Genomic DNA, 18,927 nt, shown 5'->3' with positions numbered 1-18,927 from the left:
AAGACTCCTGTCCTTCCTTTTCACTTCCACTGAGCACTTTTTTTTTTTTTTTTTTGAAGCCTTTTATTGGAGTTAAAGTGTGAGGAAAGCGAATGATGAGGTGTGTACCCAGTTGTCACCCTGTTACACTGTTACTCTGGAGACTTTAAAGGATTTCCTGATGTTTTCTCTGTTTACAAGAGGGAGTTAAGGACATGACTTTAATAAATGGTCGTGGTTTCTTTTTCTTTGTCTTCTGTTTCCTTCTTTCTTGTAGGAAATCTGAATCTTGGAGGACACTGAGGTAAGATGTTTCTCTGTTCTGAGGTCTGTTGTTAATTGAGCCGTGCTTTGCATTAATCAAACGCAAAGGATTCCTCTCTTGTATTTTCTTTTAACATTTTATGAAAAATATTTAAAAAAAATGGTGTTCAGCTTCAGCGGGTCTGCACAACTGGTAATGTTAAAGCCCGTGTGCCCAAACAAAGTATTACAATTGATGATTAATCAATACTTCCAGTCATTTGTCAAGTAAATGTGACAAACTTTTTCTGCCCGATTTGCTATATTTAAATTTTTGGGGCATTTTGAAGGTTTCGTTTCGTGATTATCAAGTAACTCCTCACTGTTTTTCTTTGGTGAACACATTTCTGATTCCTAGTGCGTCAAATACTGACATTTTATCCCGGCCTCACGTGGACGCACATACCGTGGCCCTCGGCGTCTAATGTGAGGCGCACGCGGTGCTTTACGTTTAGTCCCCAAAGACAATGTGATTAGGGTTCGGAAAAAAAAAAAATCATGGTTTGGGTCACTGAAAAGAAATCCACGTTAAGCTTTGCGTCGTTATTGACTCGAGCGTGGCTCTCCCAGATGAAAGTCCTGAGTTTGTTCCGTCCGACCACCCCGACCTTTTCCCTGTACAGAGTTCACCCCCTTTCTACTTTGTCACGTGACCTTTTTTTTTTTTAGCCTGCCTCGTCATGTTGAACAGCACGAGGCACCTTCTGCATACTTTTCTGATGCCAACAGCTGTGACTAAATGGCAGTATTTGACACTTTAGGAATGAGAACAGTCTGGATGGTCCACATACTGAAGGGGGAACTGGTTGAAGGGGGACTGGTTGAAGGGGGAACTGGTTGAAGGGGGGACTGATCTTTACTCATCACCAGCAGTACTACGAAGCATGTGAAAACTGTCGCGTTGTCTTGTGCAGCTCTAGAGGAGCTTTGATTGAAAACTTTGGTGCAGTGACTTCTTTAAGTCATTTCTATAGTATGTAAAGACATGTCTGCTTACCAGACAGGAGGATTTAATTAAAGACTATCAAACTGCCGTTGGAGATTCATGGGAAGTAAAAGTCAAGACTATCTCAGCCTCTACTGCAACAATATTTTATCTTTTTAAACCTGTCACTAGTTCCCCCACCTTTAATTGTTCATATCATACTGACAGACAACTTGTTTGGATTATATGCAGACTCTTCACTGACAGAGTTCAGAATTAATGTGTGGAAATCTTGGTATCCAGTAATGCAGTGTTTTGCACTGATTTATGGAAAGAGAATAACTGGGTGTGGAGAAAGAGGACTTCAGTCTGATAGAAAACAGGAGAGCAAATAGCAAATACCGGGAAAAAAGTAATCTGTTGCATTATTGCAGTTTACCTGGATGCTACTCTGACCCTATAGAGCCCAGAACATACCAGTTGATAAATAATAATAACAATTAGAGTGATTCACATATGATATACAGTAGGTGACTTAACTTATAAAGCAGTTCAAGCCTGTCCCAGGCTTCCTGATGTAGCTGCCTCATACAGTATTTGCTCGCCTTTCAGTGGTGTAATATGTCTCGGATCATGTAGCTCATATTTAGCAGGACATCTTTCAATGCCAAATGAACTGTTTCTCCATTATTTACCGAGCGTCTCAGGGGTCAGTGGACTGCATGTTTAATACAACAGATGCTGTTGCTCATACTATAAAACTTACAAGATGTCTTATGCTGTTCTTGAAAGGATTCCACAGAATTCAATTTTAGCAGACTTGAACAGACCATAAACGTGTTGTTGACAGTGAAGTGCACATACGCTGCCTGGATGAAACATTGTCTGTTTGTGCAGCTTTATTGAAGACAGAAAAGGAGGTTTTGTTTCACTTGCAGATCCAACTTATTGGACAACACAGACATTTTTCTAGAAAGTAATAAAGCTTCTTGTCACTGTGGGGTTTTTTTTGCTGACAGGTGCATTTCAGAAGGAATGTGATCTTGCACAAACACTGAGGTAAGAAAGTATTTATCTCTGAGGGACTGCACAAACACAACATTTTTCTTAATGGAGACAAATTAGCTTATGGGAGCGCTCTTATCTAAAATTCTGTTTTAGGGAAAATTACAACACTATTTTTTGTGTTAAATTAACTGCACCGCATTTTAATTCATGAAGGGGCAGTCCCACATTCAGTCACATCTAGAGGACTTTTTCTGTGATGTGTTGAAAGTGAGTGAGGAGGGTGCGTGAGGAGATCTGTACCCTGCAGTCACCCTCATCATCGGGGTGGTGGAGACTTAAAGGATTTCCTAATGCTCAAATGAAACTTTTTTTTTCCCCCTCCCAAGAGTTCATTGCGTTTCTGCTTCATACCTCTAGAGGGCAGCAACAGCTTGTTTCTTATTTGATATGTTTGTCAGTGGTCCTCAAACTCCTGAGTAACCACACAGATATCAGATGTACGAGTCCAAACAATATCTTTTTGTGGTTATCCAATAGTATAAATCTATTAAAGGACCTTTCCCCTGTTTTCTCAGCTCACATCTCTGTGGTCCTGCAGTCCACATAAGCTGGAGCCCTGAATGTTTCTCTTGCCTTTGTTGTCTTCCCCTGAAAAATACAGAAATATAAGGTACTATGGGCCACATACAGTCTTCCACCTTTTCATTTCAAAGTGTCTCCTCAGGTCATCTCCACTCTGACTCTGTGAAATGGGATGCCAGTATAGCTCATATGTGTTATAGGGGTGGGGGGGGGGGGGGTGGGGGATTGATCCAATTCGTCAGTGTATGAGATGTCTCCAAGGCAACAGAAGTTGTGTAAAGGGTGGGAACAGGTTGGCAGGAAGGAAGAAAAGACGGATGGCAGCAATAAGAGGGAGAGAGGTAAAAATAGACCACACACACACACACACACACACACACACACACACACACAGACAGTGCTGAAGGAACAAGTGAGCAAACCTGGAGAGACACTGGACTTCCCGCTGAGCTTTTCTGCTGCTCCTGCCCCAACTTCTCCTTCCTGCCTTTCCAGGAAGCCAATCGGACGTCAGCAGGGAAGATGCTGTGCCACATTGTGGCAACACTTTCTGGGTTTTGTCCTTTAAAGTGATTTTTTTTTTCACATATAATTGCCTCACACACCCCCTTGTGTGTGGCAACATGTGTCGGTCCACGCAGGGAACAAGCAAGCACAGCCACATGGACTCAGATCTTTATTATTAAGAGAATGCACCTAAGTCCATTCAGGTTCGTCACATTTTCGGACAGACAGAGTCGTAGGGATCGGCCGTTTGCTGAGAGCAGAACAGACACATTAACCTTTTCTCGGAGGACATTCAGATGCTCGTGTAGCCTATTGATCTTGTTATTTAGTAGGAGAAGCTGTTAGCAGTGTGAGCCTGGTGTTGTGCACAAAGTGATGTGACATTCAGATATTTCCCAGCAGATATTGTTTCAGTTTTAATAAGCTTTTATTAAAAAAAATAAAATTGGGGATCTTAATTTGTGTTGAACTGTTGAACATCCGAATATGAAATAATGAATTAGATGATAGACAGAAATTATGATAATCGGTTAATCATTTTCAAGACCGAAAATAAAAGAATAATCACTGATTTAAACTTCTCTTCAATTGCTTTGTTTTTTGACTAATTATTTTAGTAAATGTTTTTATGCAGTTTGGTTGAGGCACAGAAACATAAATAACAGTTTAAAGCACCGATACAGAGAATGTGGATAAAATAATAAAATACATACATTCATTTTCACCCGAAACTAAGTCATAATGTAAAGACCCAATGTCAGTATCCATCCACTTCTGTTTTCTGTCTGTTCTGTAATTTTCACATCTTTGGGTTTTGGGTTTTAGACCAAACAAAACATTAAAGCATTTCAGCTTTGGGATAATTGTGAGTTTTTAAATCACTGTTTACTGGCATTTTCTGTGTTAAAAACGTAATCAATTTGCTCCCCCAAAAAACGAAATCGGTAGATAAAATAATTGTCCATTGTCTCGTCTTTTCCTTGAAGAGGTTGAGTGTCTGACGGGTGCCGAGTGAGCTCTGGCTGCTGGCTTCAGGTGAGACACAGGCAGTGGGTGATGGTATAAAATGTGCCTCTGCAATGTTAAATGTTAAGTGGCTCCTTTCACAGGTTGATTACGTCAGACAAAGGCCTCCGCACGCAAGACGTGTAATTATCTCCACTCAGCTCGTATGGCCAACATGGTTGACATGCCATACTGTCCTGATGCGTGTCCTCGTCGCTCTAGGCTGAACTGTAACGTCCAGGGAGCTTTGTCCTCCTACAGACATGCTGGTCTACGTGGATTGGTAAATATTACACATCGTCATGCACTTTTTGTTGCAGTGTCCTTAAATTTCAAGATCGGTCCTATACGAATGGAATTTTATTTAAATGTATGTGTCCGAGGGTATGCATCTATACATTTGGATGCATGGATGCATACTATTCTGATTTAAAGAAGCAGTGTGTAGGATTTAGTGGCATTTGGTGGTGATGTTGCAGACAGGAACCAATTGAACACCCTCACCCAAGCGTGTCAGAGTTTGTATGTTCTGGGCTTCGGTAGAAAGATTGCAGTGTGCTCTGTGAAAGAGGCGTCACTGCCCCATCTGTACTGGAAACCCAATTTGTTCAACGCATGTTTTCTTAGGATGGTGAAGGCGTGACCCGGCCGACTGTGCCTGTGATTAGCTCATCCAGTTTTAATCGGGTTTCAGGTGTGGATCAGGTAACCACGACAGGACCCGCTCTCGGTGTAAATATGACGGTGTCATTGGAAGGAATTCTTTGTTTCAGATCATTAGATACAAATGAAAACACAATTATTAACATTATATTCTATTTCTGCCAATAGATCCCCCGTAAATCCTACACAGAAACTTTAAAGTCCCTGTAAACCTTGAAAGATGTGTGTGTAGCAGCCACTTTTTAGAGTTTGTAGCTTCTTTGCGGCAATGTGCATATTTGAAGAATCGTCTACATTCGAACAGCTGTATCGGCCAATGTGAACACGTATACGGAGTTTGACTCATTCATTTCATTCAATGAAAGACACTAAAACAGTCGACATACAACAGAATAACATAAATTCGAACAAAGTCTTTACTACATTTGAGTCTGGATAGATGTAAACTGCACTTTAGTTGTTTGACAGACAGACATACGAGGCAGTTATTCCAGTTTCTTCTGCCTTTTTATTGAGAAATACTTAAGACTTGACACTAACAAGATTAGATGGGCTTTAACAGGGGCTGACATTTAAATATAAGTTACATCCAGCAGCTCATTCACTATAAAGCTCTACCTGATTTGCTGCGTGAGCTCACAATTACCTGTGACAACACGATCCAAAACAATAAAGCTCATTTTCCATCAGTGAGGCAGAGACAGGCAGAGCTGACACCTATTCCAGGTCTATTCACAATTGATGACTTGTTTGTAAAGCTGCTGTCACTGTCAACAGACACTGATACTCTCAGCAGCTGAAATCTGCACATTTCTATGTTCCTCCCTGTGAAATCGATGCAGAGTTATACATACTGATCTCTATTAAAGCATGCTTATCTCATTCCTCAGCAGGCACTTGACTCAAAACCAGGCAATCTGAAAACATAAAGTGCCTTTTATCCTGCACATAATGAAATCAGTGGGGCCCATCCTCTTTTAGACAAATGTATATTTATTGCCAGAGCAAAGTTTCCAGGGAAACCAAATGGTCAGTTTAAACTTGATGCAGACAGACAGGAAAAAAAAAAAAAAAAAAATGCTGCTTTTAAAGTGAACTGGACAGTTGCATGTGCTCCATATTGTAATGTCTGCTCAGCGGCATTAGCTTTTTCTGGTCAAATATAGGATCAGTCTTAAATACAATTATTTACTGTCACTCAAAAGCTCAGTGCTACGTGCAAAAAACAAAACCTGGCCCTTTGAATGGGGCTTGAGCTGGCAAAGTGTCACGTATCTCTCAGATTTGAAAGATTTTCATGAGCTTGGTTTGTGATGCAATTGAGTGAAAATTAAAAAAAAACCTTTTTTGTCGTGAGGAGAGATAGACCAGGTACAACTGACTGTAATGCCTGTAATTATCGAGACCCATACGGAAAAACTGTGCTTTTACTGATAACAGCTCAAGTATTCACATAACAGATCATGGTTTTCATGCAACGGTGACTGCTGGGGAAACAACCTGTAAGAGTCCTCTGCCTTTCAGATGCAACCAGTGTGTCTCCAGCTGGTTCTGCTGGGAAACGCACAGTTTGATCTTATTGGCCAGCTGCAGCTCTATGTCGCCTATAAAACGCACGACAGACGCTCCGGAGCTGAGACCGTCTGAGGGCGCAGAGTAGCGCCGCGGAGCGCACAGCCTTACCCAGGGAGAACACCTATTTACTGACGGAGCAAATGCAAAGGAGTGTCTAAAGAGGGAGAGTCCGTTTCTGTAGTGCTGTAAGTATATTATTCATGATTTTGTTTTGTAGAGCATAGATAGGAGCCGTTTGTTTTCCAAGGTTTTAAGGCGACCTAACATTTTGGAAACGGAGTGGTGCGCAAAGGGAGGAAAGATTTTTGCACCTGTTGAACTGAATTTTCGTTTGTAACTTTTTCTCTTAAAATTGAGTTCCTCTTAAGAAGCAGAAACATAATCAGTTGTTAAATAATCTTTTCCACATTTGTGTCAAAAATCCACTGCGACAATTATTTTTTTTACAATATTTACAATCGCGTTATTAAAACTAAAACCTTAAATGAAATCCGATTTGCTTAATCTGCAAATACACAGTTTTCAGTTAAATCAATAGAAGGCACAAATAGTAAAATCAACAATGCGATTTTAAATTTAGCTCCTTTAAAGATGAAGAGTGGAAAGAAAGTATAAAAGTCTTTGTTGTTCTATTCTCAGGTTGGCTCCGTGTTTACACGAGTCAACGAAGCTCCTCTGATGTCTTAAAACACTAAATAGCTCTATTTTATTCGATGTAAACTTCATGTAGTTTAACACTATTTGATTTATTATCTTTTGCCAGTTCAAAGATTTCTCATTGTTGACTAATGAATCAATGTTACATGAATCAAAGAAAGCCTTTTTCAAGCTGAAGTGCATCTGTTTAGTGAAACTTTGCCTTTTTGCATCTGCAGACAATAAATCTACAAATTAAGCAAAGATAAACTGTAATATTTCCTGTTTACTCAGCCTTAATCCTGTAAATTACGGTTTAATCACAGACTGCGTTTCAGCACTCGGTTGGTATTTTTATCCTCCTTCTCCCTGCTGGAGTGACTCCTCTGATCATTTACCCTCCTCCCCTCCCTTACCACCTGTTATTAATTGCAGACACACCAGACTGCACCTTCTCCACACACCCCACTGTCTGGTGGGGCCATGTGGGTTCTGGATAAGATCCGCGGGTCGGTGGAGACCAGTGTGCTGCGACAGGGGGAGAACGGAGACAAGAAAGGTGTCACCCCGACATACAGCAACGTCCTCACTCCAGACAAGATCCCCGACTTTTTCATTCCTCCAAAGCTGGTCAGCTGCCCGGCAGAACCCGAGATTCCTCATGTAAAGCCCAAAGAGGGGCTGCAGCCGTGTACGTCCGAGCAAACAATCGGCAGTGGGAAGAAGATTAGCAGCCCGAGAAGCCCACGTCTGGTAGCCAAGATTGCAGGGGACACAAAGAACTTGTTGAGAGCAGCAAACCGCCACATCATTCAGATAGAGAGCGCTGATGATGTCGTGGCCGGAGACACCAACGCAGACCCCCAGTCGCAGACTGCAATGTCCCTGCCCTACGTTCCCAAGACTCAGACATCTTATGGTTTCGCGACCTTGAAGGAAAGCCCCCACACTCGCCGTAAAGAGTCGCTGTTCCACTGCGAGCTCACCAGTCCCATCACTTCCCCAAACGCGCAAAGGAAGACTCCGTGCAAAAGTGGCGAAACAGGAAACCATCTGAACCCAGCTGACATGAATCCTTACAGATACTTCAGCGGTGGAGAAAGTGACACCTGCTCCTCTGCCGAGTCCTCCCCCTTCAGTTCTCCTCTGCTTTCCCGCTCTGCATCCCTGCTCAAGATCTTCACACACGAGACACAGGCCAAGGTCGTGAAAGCCAAGCGGTCGTTCGCTCGCCACAGCTCCCTCTCCACCGACGAGTGCAGCTCGGCCGAGCCCAGCCCCAACATCCAGCGACGACTCCACGTCCCCTCCCTTCACGGCGGAGCCGGGGCGTCCGACCACGGGCTCCATCGACAGCACACCATCAACCTGCACAAAGGTGGCTCGGTGAGGATCAGCGCCAACTACGACTCCAGCACCTCCCGCCTGCTCATCCGCGTCTTAGCGGCGGAAAGCCTTTACGACAAGCACTTCGACATCAAGAGTATCAACTGCTGCGTGTCCGTCTACCTGAACCCTGGAAAGCTGCAGAAGCAAAGGAGCAACATCATCAAGAACAGCCGCAATCCCGTCTTCAACGAGGACTTCTTCTTCGACTCCATAAGCTCGATCCAGGTGAAGAAGCTCTTGGTGAAGTTTAAAGTGGTTAACAAAGGCACCAGCCTGAAGAGGGACAGCCTGCTTGGAGAACGAGAGCTGCCTCTGACAAAGCTGCTCGCTGGGGTTTAGAGCCGCAGAACCTGCAGGTCAAAGGAGGCAAAAAAACAAGGATACTGAACAAAACTTAAATTAGATGTTTGCACGGTTTTCTGTACAATCTGCTCTATTTATGCCAAGCACCAAAAACAGTGAATATAAAGATTAAAAGAGAGGAGAGTGAAGAGGCAAAACCGACTCCTCGAAGGAGGAGAGGCTTTAATTTGGAATCTGAAGATACACCGAGCTCCAATCAATCTCCCGATCAACGTGGACAGATGAAGGATTTATGGTGGTAAAGGTTTGCCTGGCTCCTTCCCCCAATAACGAATGCTCATTAAACCAAGCTGGGCTCGCAAGCAACAGATGACTCTGACAGATGAAAGGTTTCCTCCCAGCAGATGTCGTCCAAAGTTCGGACGACATCTGTGCTTCAGTCTGTCCCCGCGTTCTCACGTGCACAGCGTGGTTTTATTATTGTAATGCGACAGAAATCCACAGCAGCGCAGGATGTGATTCTGCATCAGCCGCACCGTGTGTTGTGCACAGAGAAGCTTTTGTGAATCAGTGTGAGCTTTGAAGTGGCACTACATCCTGATGTGCAAAAGACCTTTTGATCCCAGTTGCCATGGCCCAGCTCCTGCAGGGGAGGGCAGAGCAGCCACATTTACATGCACATCCAAAATACAATTATAATATGATTGATTAAATAAGACTAAAGTCTATGATCGATCTGATTGAGGATGATAGACAACAGAACATACAGATTATGTCCTGAAGCAAAGTTTCTGTCTGTAATTTTGTGCTTAAAGTTGCCCTGTGGAGTTTTCTTGTAAAGCAACTACTTTTTGTTGAGTATTACTCACCAAATTCCCCCTGTGTTATTTTTGAGGTTTAGAACTATTCATCGTAAATTAACCTGCTTTCGCTCACCTGTTGGTCAAAGCTTCAGTCTTCGCAGTGATTTTTAGTCTGGAAACCCTGTTTGCATGAAGGTTTGCTCAGCCACTTTGCAGGGCAGACCAATCAGCGACCAGCAGGTTTGGCTAAGTGCGATGACGATGAAGTCAAGTGCTTGTTTTGAATTGTTGGCCCGACCACGATGGTAGAACTAGATGAAGCATTACGAACAGTTGTAGCAAACCGAGCAAATATCGAGGAATTGAAGCGATGGTCGTTTACCGATGTGGCGTTGCACTCTGCTCACTTTGGAGTAGTAGAGTTTACAGCTTGGTGAGCACAACATATGTCACATGTTGGTCAATGCTGATTGGTTAAAGGCTCCTCCAATAGTTTCAAAATTAACCCAACGTAGCCACTCATTAGGCTGCAACGACTGGAAACAATCCAATGGAGCGTGACCAGAATCCTGTATGACCAAGCTACTTAATCAATGCCTTTTTGACATATTATTAAGTTTGTTGGTGCGTAACCGCCACTAACTGTCGAGTGAAACCACATGCGAAATGTTGAATAAGCTTGAACAATATAAACAAAACATGGACCGACTCGTAAAAACAACAACGACACGAGGTCCAAACATCCACAGGGTACCTTTAAATTTAATTCATTTGTTAAAAATCTGATTTTCTTGTTAAAAATCTGCTTGTTCGGTCAGAATATTTGAGCCTGTTCCCAGGACAAATCAACGTACTTTTCGGGTAAAGTAGTGAAACAAGTTTTCATCTGTATTGTGGTGCAACAATTAGACGCTCATTTTTAGGACAACCGTAAAACATCTGTATCTCCGGTAACAAGTTAAAATATTATTTTTGCACGTGCAGATTTCTTCATTTAAAAAGGTTTATAGAACTCAATTATAGACAGAAATTACTTCATAAAATTTGACTTCATGCAGTGTCGGGTACATTTCGGATTTTAATATCCTCACTTGCCTCCAGTTACGTCTTTAACAGCACGGATCCCAGTGCCGAGTTAATGAATGTGAAGCAACAAGGAGGAAAATGCTCCGTCCTTCATATGCTTGATATACATATTTATTTGGCTGATGAAAATCTCTTCAGCCTCGTGAAGGTGCCGTGTGCGACTGCAGCTTGTCGTCATGCCTCATCCAGTGTGGGCACCTTGATTAAATCTTGTGCAACTAAGCAACAGGCTCTCGCCAAATAGGCACACCAACGTCCTAATGTCTGCACTCAGATCGGCTGGTGATACCTTTATTCTCCACAGATTCTCAACAACAACACAGCCACTCAAACGATCGATTAAGATTAATGCACGCTCTGCTTCACTCACGTCCCTCGGGATCACTTGTTTCCACCAGATCTCAACAGAAAAGTCCAATTGCTCCGATGCTTCAGCCAAACATGTCAAATCCCTCTCTTCAATGTTTTTTTTTTTTTAAGGATATCATTTAACTGTAATTTTAACAGAAATGAGCTCTACACTCAGTTAAGTGCCCTAACTGCTTATTTAACTGCAGTGGGACAAGAACCGAGGTTATTAAAAGTAACATTTCTGATATCAGTCCATGTAAACAGAACCTAACAGTCAATTTATGCAACATGGCTGTTGCCTTAGTCACAATACTGGCAGCAGACAAACTGTTGTGTGCATGTTAATGTACTAAGTGTCTTATGAAGAGATTAGAGCACTGGTGTCACACTGAGTACCAGCTGCACGGCATGAACATGGCTCTGGTGTCTGCATGATGTGCTCAAAGTTTTATGAAGCCCTAAAGCCTTACGATGTGTGTGAGCGTGAGATAAAGAGTGTGTGTGTGTGTGTTTTGATCAGCATGATTTCGTTCAGAGTTGTTGGTTTTCTATGTACGACGTGGTATTTTGTAAAACGGTTTGAAATGACCTGAGACGTATGTTGGATTTGTACTGTATATACTTACATCTGTAGTAGGTTCTACATTTTGTCAGTGAAATGCTAATTATGCACCAGCCAGAGAGAAGTGGTGACGAGAAGCCCGGGGGGAGGCGAAGAGAGCGATATTAAAAAAAAACAAGGTGGCGAGGGAAACGATGTTATGCGCTTTAAACAGCAGGCCTCTCCTCTTTCGCTGTAATCTGCTGTCCTTCTGAGGAATTACAAGAAATTGCATGTGATTGCAGCCCCGAGTGCTCGGCGGAGGAGAGCGACTTCAGGGAGAGAAAAGAAGTCAGAGACATCAGTGATGCAAATTACTGAGGTTTCTTACACGCCGCCCCGACGCTGCGGTTTAATTCCACGAGGATTACTCTCACCTGGTGTTTGTAGCTCACTTGTAGCACCGCTATTGATGTGCTCTATGTACTTTATATCCAGTGGCTCTGCTATGGTGTGAATGTCGGTGATCTGTTGTAATCCCTGCTGCATTCAGTGCCTGCTCGTAATGTATTTCTTACTCAAACTTCCTCGACGGTCCTCAACCCTGGTGTTCCCAAACCCTTTCTGAGGCTCCTTCTATAGCATGACTACAATACTTCAGTAGCGTCAGTACCAAATTTCAGTGGATTCTTATTGTGCAGTTGTCGGTTTCCTTGTTCTCTGATTCTAGATGAGGATTTGCTGCAGACGCACGTTTATTTTAATGCAACTAACAGATGGGAGATGTGTTCTGCATCCTAGCTTTATTACTAATTGTTTAGACTGTTTTCACGTGGCTCGTCATTTAATAGGATTCAGTTGCAAGTGGAAAAAACGGTGGAGTCATCTGACTATGCTATCCTTAGTCAAACTGTGGCCTCGTCACGAGGTCATCTTCTGCATGGTGAAAAGTGCCTCGTGTCTGAGCAGAAACCTATCGGCAAAAATGTAGCTAAAAGAAATCCTCAAAGGAAAATAACAGCTAATGTTTTTAGTCTTAACTAATTAACACCATTTTTACAATTTCTTTGACTTCCTTTTTCTTACCAGAATAAGCAAAAAAATATTGAAGAAACCCACATCTAGCTTCTTATTGCCGAATGTTTTCATTAGTTAAAAAGTCGCATCATTTTTTTTTCTACCATAACAAAGGGATTTATTTAATTGGTTTGCTAATTTTTTCCCCCTTCTTTCAGAAAAGACAAGACAACCCGGCAAAGCCACAAAGGAAATAAAAGATGTTGCCGGGGTAATGTCATGTTGTTACCTAAAAATAACAAAAAGGGTTGATCTTCTGTACAGCAGGTACTTCAGGACTAAATCTGAGCGGATGTGTTTTGTACCGAGGTTCGGTGTGACTCCTGGCCGACAGGATTTTATTTCAACAGAATGGTTTGACATCAGTGGAATTATGTGCGACCAGTAGAGTGAAACTATTTCTTTAAGTATGATCTGATGTCATAAATTAACTATTGGATAAGAGAACGTTTTTACCCGTTTGTGATGTGTAGTAAAATAAGTGATCGGCAGTCACCTGCCAGATATTATGACAGTTTTTAGTCAGTAGCTGTCAGCATATTTCACTCCTGACCAGAGTGTTGAAAGAGTCGCTGCGCTTGTGCGGCTAAAAACAGGGTTGGACATTTTGAATACGAACCTTTATTTGATCTACAGAGGAATTGCCTGAATTAACTTACTGCAATTTAACTTTCCTGTTATCCAGCCTGCTGCTGAGGAGGAAATCACTCTGTATATTTCTGCACTCAATAGCTGTTTAATTAAATACAGGGCAGAGAGGCTTGACTGATAACATAAAAAATGGGAACAGAGGAAAGCATTAATACTACTGTGTGTGTGTGTGTGTGTGTGTGTGTGTGTGTGTGTGTGTGTGTGTGTGTGTGTGTGTGTTTGCGTGTGTGTGAGTGAGTGAGTGAGAGAGAGAGACAGACAGTGAGAGGTAGTAGTTGGATATTGTATTTTACATTGACTTTATTCACATTTAATTTGTTAAGATTTGTTTTTAAATATATTGTATATATGCTGGTGTTTCTCAAGTCTTCCTGTCTCGACAGGTTCGCTCTGAAAAATGAAGCTGAAAAGTGCCGGTCCGTTACTTGACACTCTTTAAGTTCTCTAGATAAACAGTGGAAGCTGGTTTCCTTGTGCGTTTGCTGTTCTCGTTGTGTTTTCTGGGCTGTACATAGATACCTTCCTACTGTGGAGCTTCAACCACCGACAGCTGCTCTCTATTTACCGTGTTTATGGGTGTGAAATACTTCAATTAAAGGTACATTTCAACGGAATCTCTGGTCGTGTTGTTATTGATTTACAATTTATTCCAGCACTAATTTATGTTGATCTGAATATATCTAATTACACCCCATTATATAGACTCTGCCTCTTGTGTGTGTAAAAACTTTTATCCCAGCCCAACCTCAATAGTTGTTTAGAGATCAGGTGCATTTCTGTGTTCTTCTAGATTACAAACAATTAATCTGCAAAACATGAATAAGAGAGGATGAAAACATTCGCATGGCCCTCTAGGCTCTGACTTTGACTTAATTCTCAACATTTTAAGTGAGGAGGACATCTCCAGCACCTGTCATCTCTAGCTACTCGATCCTTTCTAATTACTTCATTCACCCCAGTAATGTGACACTCCTGCTCCTCAGACTAAGCCCAAGGCTCATTAATAACGTTCTCCTTCTAAAAAAAACAACATCCAGCAGTGATTTCCGGCCTCCTCTCCATCTCAAACCGTCCCTCTTCTCCAATGCATGAACAGCATACACAAGGACAGACATTAAGCATCTCAACTGTGCCATGCTGTCTGTAATTGGCAGAGTAAAAACACTGTGCACTCTCCATTCACCCTAGGGAGGAGTCAGTCATGGAGCCGCCTGTTTGGAGAGAAAGTGCGTGGGAGGCGGCTGGAGACGAGAAGATCTGCTGCGCACATCACAAATAAGTTCTGGTAGTGTCACATTTCTATTCCTCTGCAAACGTATTTCTTTCTTTAAAAGCCACTTGAAAGCTGCAATAAGCAATACTTTTATATCAATAGGACCTCAGATGTCCAAGTGGTCGCTTGTTGTGTCGAACCTAAAGTAAGTTATCACTCAGATCTGCAGTTTCCTACAACTCTATGAAAAGTTGATCTGTCTTTAAGTTCATTATATTCACTATTAACATTGTGGATAACAGCAAACTCACGTTGAAAAAAAAGGTCAGCAAGGTCACCAATCACCAACATGAGAAGGATTCATCCTCTGAGGACCATGCATTTCTTAATTTCACAGCAGGTTATCCAATAGTTGCTTAAATACTTCAACCTGCAGCAGAGGAGCTGAATATGAACAAGAAAAAAGGGCAGAAAAAGCATTAAGAATAATAAGTCTTACTAAAACCACAGTTAAAATGATGAAAACAATATAATGGAGTAGAATAATAATAATATGTTAACATTGATTGGAGTAGGCCTATAAAAGGACACTTGAACGCAGGTCTTCCTAATCTTTTAATGAGAAATCTTTCACAGTGATGTGACAGAATAACAACTGGAACGGCAAAATAAAAAAGGTTTAACTCTATAATAAACAAAATTGACATTTGTTTTTGTGGCCAACATCAGTCACTGCCTGTCTAGAAATGTATAGCTCGATGAAAGGTTTCCAAGTTTCAAGGAAACACAGCCTCATACAATTCCTTAATAGCTACGGGAGACAGTGGCATTGTTGAAACGCGATGAAGTTGTGATGACAGATAAAAATGTCCAGCCTTCCTCCTCAGTGGATTAAAGGGTTACAGTTGAAGTTCAGTCAGGAAAGACTTTACTTTCCTTCCACCGTGACCTGCTCCATGCTGGGACGCGGCGAAGCTCATCGACCATCTGGTAAAGCAGATAATCTATTAGTTTGACATGGTTAATGTTTCATGGCGACGCTGAAGTGAGCTTCCGAGTTACAGCTGCTGATTCGGCACTTCAGGGGAAAGTTGCTTCTCAGGTCTGAGCTACCGAGTCTCTGTTTTTTGCACCTCTTAATGCTGTAAAAACGGATCAGACATTTCAGATTAAGCCGGAAGTCTGTCTGGAAGACACTTTAGAATTTGTGGAACCTTTTCTCGATTAGTGAAAATGCAGCAAAGGGACATTCCACAGCTTTTGTCGCACATAGCTGACAATAGACCTCATTCAGATCTAAAACCATGATATTTGTAGAGGTTAAAGAGTCTGTAAAACACAGTTTCTGATTTCTAAAACTATACTCTATTTGTGAAAAGGAAGCAAAGGGACATTTCACTGCTCTTTTCACATCTGGGCCACATCAGATCTAAAACCACTATATTTTTTGATTGGATTTTAGATTTAATTTTTTGACTTTATTAATCCCACAGTGGGGAAATTCGGTCGACACAGCAGCAAAGAGAAACAAAAGTCCACACAATATGAAAAAGTTTATAAATACGTATAAGATAAAAAAAGGAATACGATAGATACAAAATAATTCTTTTAGAAAATAAATAAATAAATAAGACAAATGGGGATTCAATTATCCCAGGGAGGCAAACAAATTCGGTGAAATCCAATTTCTGACTTGTGAAACTCAGTCTGATTGAGAAATCATATAAGAAGCTAAATTTCACTGCATTATACTGTTCAAGCCTACCTAAGTGTTGTGGTATTAAATGTGGACCAGGTCCAATGTGGTCTAGATGTGAACAGAACAGTGAAATGTCCATTTGCTGGGACAAATGCTGGAAGTTGAATGACAGGGTATGATGTACTGCCATTAAACCTTATTGGCTTGGTTTATGGCGGCATATTCTGTGTTGGTTTCATGCTAGATTAACCTGCTTTATTGTGACAAGCAGATAAAGTTGTCTTTGTACAAGAAAAAAACAGATACATATCCTTTTCTCAGGTCTGAAAGGATAACACAATTCATTGCGTACTTTTATTTTGTTACGCAACATGGTGTCACCGTAGTACCTGTATGAAGAGGCCACTCTTTTTGATAGTTGTGTGAAATATGTCCCACAACTCATGCACCACTGGGCATTCAAATTTTGTTTATCCCACAAGCTAAAATGGTTTGGATAGTGTACCAAAACCTCCTCTTCTTTTTGTCTAGTCAGGATGAGCAGGACAAGATCTTCATCAGTGGATGATGTTTTACTCCAAAGTCTGAGTGTCTTAAAAGTGGATTTGTAGACTCAGGTTGCATCCCAGAGCTTGATATGAAGTCAGAGGGACTTTTATAACATTTTAAGTTGTGACACTGTGTTAATACTGCGGGAAAAGTCTGTGACAGCAGATGTTTAAAGTGGTAGGTCAGCTGAAACTCACATTCACAGACTGATGGGTCACACAATGTCGTGTAACTGGTCTGACACACATTGCCAACCCTAGTGCTATTAGTGTATTTGTATTGGTGCTATTGCTAAAATGAATGAGTAATCCTTTTAAACAGACCCTTTTTGTCAAACATACAGCAGGTTGGAAAGTTGGCAGCATGTCTCTGTGGTCACAGGAACATAGTTTCACTGATGAATACCCTCAGCTTTTTAATTTTTAGTTGTCAGATGAGGTGAGAATGTCAGAATCGGTCACTTCAATAGATACACAACAAACTCACACACATATCCACTCATGTGAGCTGGTGTCAGTCTGACTCATGGAGAATCACAAGCATACGCACTTTTTTTTGTCCTCCACCATCTCATTCACGAATTGAGTTACCTTGAAACAACTTTGCCTTTATTATTCAGAACGCCACAAAAGGGACAATGTCACACGCTTTCCTTATTTCCGCCGACCTAATTCATCACCAACACGCGCATGCACACGCAAAAATGCCATTATGTTTCCTTTGCCAGCTGCACATGAGATGCTGCCACTGCAAACATCCGGAAAGAAAATGTTTTCCAATATCCTTCATCAGCCATTGTTCATTTCCATCTTCTGCCGAATGTCTCTCTCAGCTTGTAAATTGATTTATAATGCTGTCTTCTCCTGAGTAGGGGAGGGAGGATGGCGGAAACACAATGGAGGCTCAGGGGCCTGGTAATGGGTGGAAGGCTCTGGGTGTAATGAGGAGGCAGCAATGAAAACCTATACTTTTGTGGGGCAAATTTGATTGGGGCAATTTTCATCCTCGGCTTCCTTGATTTGAGGGAGGAAAGGTTTAGGGCTGTTATTGGCTTTGGGATTACTATGGCAACCGCACAGGAGAGTGCTCTCCGAGTAAAGGAATGAGATGAGGGAGAGAAGTTTAGCACGCTCGTGTGTGTCTAGTGGGGGTTTGAGTATTGCTGTTTAAATCTCCATCCTTGTAGCACGCTGTGTTTTTCGTTTCCGCATTCACCCTGAAAGATTTGGTGAAATCTTGAATTAGCGGTCCTTGCAGTGTTTGCAATGTTTGTATCCAGTCACAAACGTGATGTTTTTGTAATCCAGCAGGCTCTCGGTGGTGCTGCACAAGCTGACAAAAGCTACCAGAACGCTCCTATAAAACAGCACGCAGACCTCTGGTGCAGTGGTGTTATGTTGTAAAAGAGCTACTCCCTTGTATATGAGCAGGTCTATGAGCAGTTGTATAAACCTGACGACCAATCATCTGCTGGTGCAACTAACAATATTGATATTGGTGGCGCTCCACAGCCTCAGAAAAACAGGACATTAATGTAATTTCTTACACCTGTGCTCCTCCTGCTTTAAAGATCAAAATGTTCACTGTAAGAACATCTTGTTTCTACTTGTTCCCTTTCTAAAGTTTCACATATTACTGTATTTGCTGTGTCAGTGTTTTATTGTAGCATTTTTTTCCCCCCGACTTGTCTACTTGATGAGTTGATTCGTCTTACCAGCCCCGTGTATATTTTATTTGGCTCAGTAGGCAAATAATAGCAGTGCAGCATTGTGTGATGTCCATGCGGAGACTCATGCATTTTAGAAAGGGAAAGTGTAACCCAGGTTATTTTCTGTAGCTAGAATGTACAGATGTCCCCTAAGCGCCCCAAATGCAGACTTACGGTGGCCACTACAATTTACAGATGTTCCCTTAATGCCTCGTACGCAGGTTATTGGTAGGCGCTAGGTAGGCAGCTGCATACGAGGAAGCCTTTTGTCCCACTTAGTCAGTGCAGCTCACGCAACTCAAACAAGTGTGTGGCCAAAAGTGAGTTTGATTAAGAAGAGTGAAATCAGAATTTCTAATGGAAAATTTATTTGA

General features: G+C 41.8%; 1 protein-coding gene and 1 long non-coding RNA gene across 2 annotated transcripts in view; both read left to right on the top strand.

Moving 5' to 3' along the window:
• The first annotated feature begins 6,623 nt into the window (after positions 1-6,623).
• LOC138198769 (C2 calcium-dependent domain-containing protein 4C) lies at positions 6,624-13,990 on the top strand. The gene is made up of 2 exons (XM_069150388.1): positions 6,624-6,732; positions 7,619-13,990. Exon 2 carries the CDS (start codon positions 7,667-7,669, stop codon positions 8,909-8,911), a length of 1,245 nt encoding a protein of 414 aa, XP_069006489.1. The 5' UTR covers positions 6,624-6,732; positions 7,619-7,666; the 3' UTR covers positions 8,912-13,990.
• Positions 13,991-14,602: 612 nt separating this feature from the next.
• Positions 14,603-18,927, top strand: part of LOC138198770 (uncharacterized) — a 38,633-nt gene continuing 34,308 nt past the window's right edge. Inside the window, exon 1 of the long non-coding RNA XR_011178299.1 lies at positions 14,603-14,669. This is a non-coding gene — a long non-coding RNA (uncharacterized lncRNA). The remainder of the gene's footprint in view (positions 14,670-18,927) is intronic.

The sequence above is a fragment of the Embiotoca jacksoni genome, unplaced genomic scaffold, assembly GCF_022577435.1.
Source record: "Embiotoca jacksoni isolate LCO1_2020_lvr unplaced genomic scaffold, fEmbJac1.0.p SCAF_16, whole genome shotgun sequence".
Classification (NCBI taxonomy): domain Eukaryota; kingdom Metazoa; phylum Chordata; class Actinopteri; family Embiotocidae; genus Embiotoca; species Embiotoca jacksoni.
The sequence above is the reverse complement of the archived record's forward strand: the minus strand, read 5'-3'. Positions and strand labels throughout refer to the sequence as shown.

Bases quoted from the DNA above. Each gene is read 5' to 3' on its own strand.
- LOC138198769 (XM_069150388.1), top strand. From the start codon at position 7,667: ATGTGGGTTCTGGATAAGATCCGCGGGTCGGTGGAGACCAGTGTGCTG.